Source organism: Amia ocellicauda, chromosome 6, assembly GCF_036373705.1.
Source record: "Amia ocellicauda isolate fAmiCal2 chromosome 6, fAmiCal2.hap1, whole genome shotgun sequence".
Taxonomy (NCBI): Eukaryota; Metazoa; Chordata; class Actinopteri; order Amiiformes; family Amiidae; genus Amia; species Amia ocellicauda.
Genome location: NC_089855.1, coordinates 18,439,690 through 18,450,408, shown reverse-complemented (window position 1 = coordinate 18,450,408; position 10,719 = coordinate 18,439,690). Strand labels below are relative to the sequence as shown.

At 37.8% G+C, this 10,719-nt stretch overlaps 1 protein-coding gene across 1 annotated transcript; it reads left to right on the top strand.

Moving 5' to 3' along the window:
- Positions 1-61: 61 nt before the first annotated feature.
- LOC136751148 (kelch-like protein 9) lies at positions 62-9,402 on the top strand. The gene is made up of 8 exons (XM_066706495.1): positions 62-1,950; positions 2,812-2,892; positions 2,982-3,126; positions 3,313-3,445; positions 4,520-4,716; positions 5,098-5,893; positions 6,206-6,319; positions 6,965-9,402. Exons 2-8 carry the CDS (start codon positions 2,885-2,887, stop codon positions 7,453-7,455), a joined length of 1,884 nt encoding a protein of 627 aa, XP_066562592.1. The 5' UTR covers positions 62-1,950; positions 2,812-2,884; the 3' UTR covers positions 7,456-9,402.
- Positions 9,403-10,719: the final 1,317 nt, after the last annotated feature.

Sequence of the window (10,719 nt, the reverse complement as noted above, 5' to 3'; positions counted from 1 at the left end):
TTCAACTCCTCATTTGCAAAGACAACCAAACACAAAGGTGCTCCTGAGATAAGTGCAGCAGGTATTTACATGAGCTATCTGTTAATGATAGGTTAGCTCTACACCACCCTAGTTTTAAAGTTTTTTCATTTGGGGGTTCCCACGCTATATCATTTCAGAGAGCCATTCAGACACTGGAGTCAGACACTGATAACAATAGAGCTATTTATATTGCACCACTAATAGGACCTTAGATCAAACTGACTCAGGGAGAATTAAAAGAAGGAAGGAACAAAAACTACATAGATCACCAGTAATTACAAGACATTGGCATATATTGTGACAAGAATTACAGCACTATATATTACATCAAGTGTTTACAACAAACCAAACTAAAACAAGTAGGCCTTGACTATAGCCTTTGTATAATAGTCAGACAAACCTTAGGTTACAGCTGAGGATAAAGTTCTTCTAGGACAAAAACAGGTTGTCAGGTACAATGTAAGCCCAGATCTAAATGTGATTAACTCAACTGTGTTTCAAATTATATTATTACAATTAACAAAAATGTATTTAACCCTGATATTCAGCAGCTCTGTTCTAAAGTGAAAGATCTCCTTCACAAATTGAAGGACCCAGTTGCATTACACTGCTATAATTTAGAAAAGCACGGTACAACTTGTTTGGGACAAACTTTCAACAAAGCAAACATTTGCAGGACAATTTGTAACTGCAGACACGGTTACTAGGCAATGGGTAGGAAGGTGTGTGTATTAATAATAATGCACCCCTGCTACATAAAGGTATAAACCAAAACTAATCAGGAATTGGCTGATAAATGTAGAAACACAGGGTTGGTCATGTAAGGGTCTGGAATATTCCAAATGCAGACTGCTGGAGTGGAACTGAAATTGCTGGTTTTGAAGCACATAGAGATTCTCTCCCTTTAAGAAAACTGTGTAATATAAGTAAATGCATAATAAAAAAACACAAACAAAAGAAACTGAATTCTACTCAAAAAGCAAACAAATTCAGATACTGGGATCATAATACTACTCCAACTAAACTTCACAAAACCAAAAATAAACTTTGCTCAAGAGTTTCCCTTGTCTCTGTTTTTGAAAACTGGAAACCCCTGGGTGTCTAATTGGCTGCCTGAGGAAGCAGTGAAACTAACTTCTCTTACCAGTCAAATAGCCAATCAGACACCTGACCGCATACACTCTTGCCTCACATTCTAAAAAGACACTCTCTTAAGGTGTCAGTTGAATAATTTGTCTTTCCTTCAGTGATATTCTCATACCTTCAGCACAGAATAGTTATTACAAAAGTTGTTCACCTTTATTATTAGGACAGGAACTTATAATCCAGTCTACTTTATAAAATAATTTGGCTAAGCTTTCTGTACAGAAACTTATTTTTGTTTTAACTTTGTTTATTTATAAAATCTGTTCCCTAATCCTAATATTACTGTCCTGACTAAATGTAACTCCAAACAGCTCAATATGTTGAATGGCATAACCCACCATTGTTACAGTGGATCTCCATATAGAGTTTCAGTAAACAGCATTGTATATCAGTCAAACACGTTTCTGCTTTAAAAATGTATGCTAGATACTGGACTATGATAAGTATAATAAATCTATAACAAAGATCTTGATTAATTAATGATAATAATAATAATAATAGCATTATCCTTAATAAAATAAAAAGCCCATAGCACTAATAATAACAGAAAAACAGCATTTTATTTTTCCAATATACCATTTTCAAATGGTTAGTATGTGGATGTAGTTTGAGTTTTTAAGCTGTGTTTCTGCAAAAAGCACAGGAAGTCTATACTGGTTGTGGTTAGCGCTACAGAAACAGTTCTGCTTTACAGAATGTGTGTTGTCTACATAAAGGTTAACAAATTATGCACTATGAAATTGAAGCGTGTAAGTAATCAGCTACTATGAAGATTTACTAAAGGTAAGTTCACTTTTATAATATGTGTGTCAGGTGATGCAATTCAGCGTGTTGTTCATCATTGGCGTTGTTGGGTTTTAGTATAGTGAATTAAAATATTGTCATTATGTTTTAAGGATTGATAAATGATGCAGTGTCTAAAGGGATCTAATTTTATAAAAATGAATAATTAATTCAAATTATAAGACTTTTAATAATGAACATTAAAATAAAAAATGTGGCCCAAGGATGGTTATAAACATTTACTTTTAAATAGAAGTTTGTGTCAATTGTACTGTGGTTTCAATAGGAAGTGCCTTTGCTTGCAGTTTTATCGTTTTAGAAAATACTGCATGTATTTCAGAATCAGTTTAACAGATATTACTGCAGCACACTGCTCATATAAATTCATATAAACTTTCACTGAGGACTCAATGAGTCCCTTGGAGCACTCAAATACTTACCAAATAAGGTTTTTTTCCCATAATTATTTTTAGCGTTTAAGCAAATTCATAAAAGCATTTTAAAATGGTTTCCTAAATCCCCAGATTGGTTAATAAATGTAGAATTTGAAAATCAAAACTTTAAATATCATGGTCTTCTCATATCAGTTATTGAGGATTTTTGCTGTACTGTTTTGTTTTGGTTATTTTGCAATGTATAGGATGTCAAAATTGTGCATAGTTTGTGTTTCTCTTTTTTTTCTTTAGGATTGCAGCATTACAGTGTTATAAAATAGTGTGTATATGTATGTATATATATGTATGATATATATATATATATCAATCATACATATATACAGACTGTATATATGTATTACCTTTTTTTTTTTATTATTATTTTTTTTTACCTTTTTAAAATGTGTGCAATGCAATTATTTTGCAGGGTACTTGAACATTCCGGTTCTACCAGGAGCAGTTCTTAGAAGTGACTTCAAGACATACAGTCAGATAACTTGATGATGGGGTAAGTAATGTGTACTTCGATGTATAACCAGAACTCAGGGCCCCTGGTACCCAGGTCTGGTGTAGTGAGCAGAGTCTCCCTGTGTGCAGGAACTGTGCTGAAGAGGAGAAGCTGTGTCGCAAGCTGTCCAGAGTGTGCAGCAGGGGCCAGCTGAGAGACACCAAGCCCCCGGTCCCGCAGAAGCCCAACACCAGGGTATTCACCAGTGCAGCTCACGGCTCTGCCCTCCTACAGGTACACACTGCGGGTTATGCACTCGCTGTTACAAAGATTTTGCTTTGTGTTTTCAAACTGTTTGTATTGTAAGATTTATTGGGCTCTGGTACATTCGATAAAGGTAACCTGGTAGTGCTGGGACTACCACAGACTCTCGGGCAAATGTTACTTGGCTTTTTGATTGTTCTTTTCGTCCTCTGTTAGGGCTTGGAACATTTCCGCTCTGCTGAAACGCTGTGTGACGTGGCTCTGGTGCCAGGAGATGGAGATGAGTCGTTTGCAGTCCATAGGATAGTGATGGCCTCGTCCAGTGACTACTTTAAGGCAATGTTCACAGGTAACTGCCCTTTATCAGTGGTGGTCAGTTAGAGACCTGGCTGCCTCTGTGAAGTGCATGTTATACGCATATTAACGCGCTGGGGCCTGGACTTCTGTTGGATTTTGGGAGGCACTGGCAAGCAGATATTCATTAAAGGAACAAAGTATTGTGTAGTCTACTATTAACTCTTCTTTTTCATACTTAATTGATGTCAGTGTAGTCAGTGGATTTTTTAAAATTAATTTAACTTACCTATTAAGATGAGTACATATATATATTATTATATTCTACTTGCATGTAATAACACATTGACTTATACATCAATTATATTGTTGGACTACATATTGTTTGTATACTGCTTTAGCTTAGATTTGTAATGCATGTATCTACTGCACATAAACAAAAATAAACCATTGTGTAGCATGACAACCTGATTAGGAAGGAAACTATGATTACACAGCTGTTTTGTTTTAGTATTACACATTCAGTGCAGTTTTTTTTTTTTTTTTAGATAGGAGTGTGGTTTTATTTCACTCATGAAAAGAGAACATCATCATTTTAGTGCCTAGTACACATCTTATTTTTATTTTTTTATTTTATTTTGGAAGACATTTCTCTTAAAATGATCAATATTAGTATTGGTATTGTTGTTGTTGAAAGTCCTTACCAAAATGATCCATCAATCATACCTGACCATATAAAACATTGCATATTTCCTTTTATGAGAAAAACACAAGTATGTTAATGCCGGTAGTGCATAATTGAGGAAAAAATGTTACCCTACAGTTCTCATGACTGACAGGAAGTTATGATCATGAGAAATCCATGGTGACTCTGACCTTCTCACGCTCTGCAGCCGTGGTCACCACTATGTGTATATCTACATCACCTATTAACATATATATATATATATATATATATATATATATATATATATGGTCATTGTTTATTTATTTTTTCAGGATTATATACAACATAACATTAACTTTACTTCTGATTCACCAGTACTAAGTGATATCAAAAATATATCTTACTTTTTTTTAGGCTGCTTTGCGCTTTGGCCTGAGAATTTTCATTTGTTTTAACCCAAAGGTGGAATGAAAGAACAAGATTTGAAAACCATCAAGCTTCATGGGCTCAGCAGAGTGGGACTGAAGAACATCATAGACTTCATCTACACAGCTAAGGTGGCTCTGACCATGCACAACCTGCAGGATACCCTGGAGGCTGCCAGCTTCCTGCAGGTCATGCCAGTGCTGGACTTCTGTAAGGAGCTCCTGAGCAGTGAGGTGAGGAGGAGAACTGGAGACAGGATCATAGATAGTGAAAGGGACTTGGGAAAATCATTCTAACATCTACTGAACTGAACTAATGTTTAAAGACACGGCTGTCCTTTGACTGTTCCTTCCATGTTATCAAAGTGTGACACACTGCTTCCCATACTTTTGATTTTATCTGCAAAGATAAGAAACCTAACTTATATTCCTGTTCCAATGGTATTCTTCACTTGGAAAAGGAATTAAACCTTGTTAAGGTGTCAAAAACGCAAACAAGCTATCTACATATTAATGATTGATACAATTAAATCACATGCATTTAAAAATTGGCCTTTGGGAAAGTTTATCTGTTTTCATTTTTTGACCAAGATGCCTCTGTGTCCTTGTATGCAGGTGACTATAGAAAACTGTGTGGAAGTGGGCAGAATTGCTAGCGACTTCCATCTGGAGGAAGTAGAGACCTGCATCAACGAGTTTGTTCGAAATAACTTCTTGACTCTGGTGAAGTCGGGGAAGTACCTGCAGCTCTCTGAGCACAGCATGACCCATGCACTGTCCAGTGACAGCCTGAAGAACTTCTCTGAGATGGAGCTGTACCAAATCACCTGCTCCTGGGTCAAGCACCACCCCGACCGCAAGGTGCACACCTACAGTCTGATGAAGAACATCCGCTTCCCTCTCATGAGCCCAAATGAGCTGCTGCAGATCTCCCAGGAGGACTTGTCTCTGAGGGCTGACACGGCCTGCGTCAACCTCCTCTTGGAAGCCAGCAACTACCAGATGATGCCTTACATGCAGCCCATCATGCAGACGGAAAGGACACGCATCCGCTGTGACACCAACTATCTTGTCACCTTAGGGGGAGTAATGCGGCAACAGCTGGTGGTTAGCAAGGAACTGCGCTTGTATGATGAGGACACCCAGACCTGGAAAGCCCTGAAGCCCATGGACGTGCCAAGGTACCAACATGGCATTGCTGTAATTGGAAACTTCCTTTACATTGTGGGGGGCCAGAGCAACTATGATACTAAGGGCAAGACAGCAGTCGACAGTGTTTACCGGTATGACCCTCGCTTCAACAAGTGGCTGCAGGTTGCTTCCCTGAATGAAAAAAGGACCTTCTTCCACCTGAGTGCCTTGAAGGGAAAACTCTATGCTGTGGGAGGGAGGAACTCTACAGGCGAGATTGGTAAGACACATGTAGCATCATATGACTATACTTGGCAATGGCAGCTCTAGGACTATCACATCTGGTATCTGAAGAAAATCGATCTTTACTGTTTGTCATGGTGGTTATGTAGTAGTAGTAGTTCTAGCAGTTGTATTAAGAGAAAGCATATTGTTTATTAGTTGTCTTTCTCAGTATTTTCTAGAGAAAATGTTTATTACAGAGCAATATTAAACAGGAGTAAAGTGATCTCATTTACATGCAGATAAACATTTATAAATATATTAAAGCTTGCTATAGAATGTATTTGAAAGCCCCTCTGTCCTCCAACAGCCAGTGTGGAATGCTACGACCTCTGTAAAAACGAGTGGACATTTGTGTCTCCGATGGGAGAACCTCACTATGGCCATGCAGGAACTGTTTATGGGGATTTAATGTATGTCTCTGGTAAGCACCTTCAATTTGTTTTTGGTTTTCTTGTCACATCTCTTATAATGGTGAAGGATCAGGCAGCCCTTTTGTGCTGCTCACAAAACATGAATGTGAAGTTAAATGCAATGTCTGTTACATGTTGTAAGACATCTAAGCGCTACCTCGTTCTTGAGTGGGAGTTGAATGCAATCTGTGTAAAGTCCCTAGTGTGTGTGATCATCAGCTAAACTGACCACAAAGTTCAAACAGCAGGCTTTGTGATGGTCAAAACCAACTGTCTGCTCTTGTCTGAATTACCACTTCCTTTTCTGTCAGGCACAATTAGGCATTTCTGAGAATTAGCTGTTTGTTGTCACTAAATATTTATATTCTTTTATCAAAACACATCTGCTCTGCAACAGTTTCCTACTGCCACTTCCTGCTTCTTATCTGTACTGAATGTAGTATTAACACCTTAGTTACTTTGACACAACCTATATTTTCACATGTGGCACCAACCGTATAATTTTTGGCCATAAACACATATAATTCTTTGTAAGCTTTTCTGGTCTATAGGACAGAACAGTACAGTGAAAGATAATGCACAACTGAATTTGCACATCAGTTCCCTATTGGCCGGAGCAGAACGAAGGTGCTGAATAATTCTTGTTTGATGTACAGGGGGAATCACTCGAGACACCTTTCAGAAGGAGCTAACATGCTACGATCCTGACACGGACACCTGGAGCCGCAGAGCTGACATGTGTACCATCCGGGGGCTGCATTGCATGTGCTCCATTGAGGACCGCCTCTACGTCATCGGAGGGAACCACTTCCGAGGCACCAATGACTACGATGACGTGCTGAGCTCTGAGTACTATTGCCCAGGCACAGACCAGTGGACCGCCATCGCGCCCATGCTGCGGGGCCAGAGCGACGTAGGCGTGGCCGTTTTCAAGGGCAAGATCTATGTGATCGGGGGGTACTCCTGGAACAGCCGCTGCATGGTGGAGATAGTGCAGTGCTATGACCCTGAGGAGGACGAATGGAAAAAAGTGTTTGATGTGCTGGAGCCTCTCGGTGGGATCCGGGCCTGCTCACTGACTGTACAGGCACCTGAAACCTCTGTGGAGACTCAGATCCAAGAGTGTCCGCTTTCGACCAAAACCTGAATTTGTGCCGTTGCCATAGCAATAGCACCAGTGGCGGACTAATGGTTCAAACTCCAAGATGGTCCAAAATCTTATTATCATTATCATTACCTTGAGATTATAAAGGTAATTTATCTCAGGATTTTAGGATTTCAAAACCTGTTTTTCTCAAGATCATGCAATGATGGCTTGGAATAACGAGTTCCTTTGATGACTGATCTCATTAGTAACATATTTTCTTATTAACGAGCCACTACAGAGACAAAACAGTCCTGTTACTTATGTGTGCATATCTGGTGCAATCATAATGCTCCTTGCCATAGACACAGTAATTATACAGGGACTATTGTCTAAGACTACTCCTGTCTTCCTGTGTCCCCACAAAAAGCAAGTTGTGATTTCTTTGTGGGATTTTATAATCCATTCTATAGCAATATTTTCATTTTTCTTTCACATTTTAGAATGAAAAATGTATGACAAATTCAGGATATTCTTGTCTGTGGTAACTACACATCAGCTAAATAGGTTTAGTTTATGATTTTTCACTTTAATATATATATTTTTTAAGTATAAAGAGTGAATGTGTATTGTTTTGCAAAAAAAAATTACGCTTTTTACTTTTTGAATGTAGATTATATACGTATACATACTTTGTGAGACTTTTTTCCTTTTGGAAAATTATGAACCTGCTGAGTAATATTTGAATGTTGGAGGCACTTCAATTTGAGGAATTATGAAAATAACACATTTACAAAAGACACCATGGATTATAAAAAGAATAGTGTATTCTCCAGATGCCTCTGTTGGTTATTTTGTCATATATAACACAGAATTAAACATATTGTTTTGTATTATTATGTAGATTTAAGGATCTGGAAATGTTCAGGATAAACTGATTGAGAAGCAGTTTTAAGGATTCTTGGATTTCCACATTGTCTTGTGAGTCTTTGTCATTAAAGCACCACGTTAGTGGAAAAGTAAACAGCTGGAAGTAAGGTCAACAAAAATGTTTATCAGAAGTAGCCTTGGTTTAACATGAAAAAACTTAGATAAGACAAGTGGTGTAACATTAAATCAGACCGCGTTACAAAATGTCAAGGTCTGTTCTCTGAAGGAAGCCAATTAGCATTGCATGGTCGATTCAAAGAAACAACTCAGTTCTAGAAAAACATATTAGTCAAGCAAAATATGTAGTGGTTGAAAGATGAATGTAACAGAGAGCACTGATGTATCATCTAAACATTTCACACATCCTTGGATCAGAAAAGTTACCTAAATACTTTACTAACATTTGAATTACCAACTAGAGCAACTACTCTGATTTTTAAGTTTTGTTTTATTGGTTGGACCTTATGTGTTTAAGGGTTCCTATTTAATCTTCAATTACCTATACCTCTTTAAATCAGTGGGTAGTATAGTCTCACTGTGGAGAATATTGTAGTCTCTTCTGTCACCATCTCAGTTAATCTGCTGGAATGTGCTTCAGGAGTTGTGTCCGTAATAGATGTTCTCAATACTCTCCTCCACTTTGGTCGTACTACCAGACTTGGTGGTTTTAAATTTGTAGGTTTATGTGCCCCTGCAGATAATGAACATACATTAATACAAAGTTAGACAAATCAAAAGCATCCATTGCAAAACGTTATGTAAACATTCCCACAAAAATTCATGCCAAGGACAGAGGTGGGAAGATAGTGATAACTTTTGCAAGCCATTGCATTGCTGCAGTCCCTCACAGAATGAACTATTTACAATGGTGCTTATTCACTATAACAAGCCACATGTGCCACCATAACATATTTTACAATTCTTCAGCTATCTGCATACATTTAATAAAATAAATAAAGTGTAAGGACAGAATGGTGTTCTTAGCACCTTAATTTCACTTCTGAACTGAAAGTCATATTTTCTGTTTATTTCCTTTTTTAAATGTTCACAATGTAATGACTAAGAAGATATATGACCTATTTTTTTACTTTCATTTTGTGTGTGCTTTTTAATTGGACAACAAACTGGACACATATGTTAAATATGTATTTTGTAAAAAGTTTTTTCTGATGGTAATACAGTGGAAAATATCGTTCGACCCACTGGAATTTTTACAGTTCCAATTCCACGAAACTTAACTACATGGAGTGAATATAAAAGGTAGTATTCACCAATTTAATGTACTGTGATGTCATGTTCTATATGACTCAGGGCAGGCTCAGTGAAGGGAGTGCTAACTGCTCTCTGGCCGCAAGATCTGTAACAGCTCTCTCCTTTCTGGTTCAGGGGACAGTAATGCTTCGGTCATCTCAGGAACCGAAGACTGTAGTGACTCCCTCTTCCATTAAAACAGGTGGCATTGAACGTTGCAGAGGCAGTCACAGAGTGCCTGTTTTTGTGCAGCGAGTTGTGTGTGGATAGCCTGCATATAAGGTCTTAGGAGGGCTTACATGGCAAGTCCTTTCTTTTTCTTTTCCTGAACCACAGCACCTATGCCCACATTTTCCAACCAACTGTGGCTTCATGTGAGGTTGGACAGGATGCTGGAGATCTATGGTGTGTCCCCTCGCTCATTTACCTCCCTCGCAGTGCAGCTTAGGGCAATATCCCCTAGAGCTGCAAGGCAATACTTTAAATTATGCAAATACTTTGGATTTTGCAAACATTTAAGATGTGTGGTGGACCGGGTGTCAGATGTTTAAGAACAAGAGGAGCAATTGTCCATAAAAAAATGACATTTATTGTCTTTTGGGACAAACAGACAAACTCAGGAACAAACAGGGTGATCATTCCATTGCCAGCAATAGTTAAACTATAAAGAAAAGGAAAAAAACAAATCTAATCCTAAGCAGGATCAAAAAGGTAAGGGTGCTATCCATTATTTCTTATGCTCAGTTTGGATGGCTTCCAGAAACAAGATTAAATATAGTAATAATGTATCCAGTGTTTGCCTTCACTGGGAAGAGAAATTGGAACACAAGTCAATGATTTATTAATTGCACAAAGTCAACAAAAAAGTTGGAAAAAATCTTAACCCTCTAGAAAAAATATTGAATTCCTGTTTTGTTTTTTAATAAAGGCATGTATTTATATAGAGCTGCCAGCTTTCAGCGTATACTTGCCTTTTTTGATTGGTAAAAAACAAAATTAATACAAATCATTTTAAAAAGCAGTTAATTTAATTGTCAGAGGAAAAAGCTTTTTATGTCAGTAAAATCACAGTGTTAGTTAGTTACTGGAGCCTTTTTAAAGAGACCGGCTCCAAGTCTCTCAGGAATAGCCTCTCCATCTACTCAT

What these genes read in the sequence shown, in the direction of transcription:
- LOC136751148 (XM_066706495.1), top strand. An exon ending in CTTTAAGGCAATGTTCACAG is followed by an intron (nt 3,446 to 4,519) that starts GTAACTGCCCTT and finishes TTTAACCCAAAG; the next exon opens with GTGGAATGAAAGAACAAGAT. An exon ending in GGATTTAATGTATGTCTCTG is followed by an intron (nt 6,320 to 6,964) that starts GTAAGCACCTTC and finishes TTTGATGTACAG; the next exon opens with GGGGAATCACTCGAGACACC.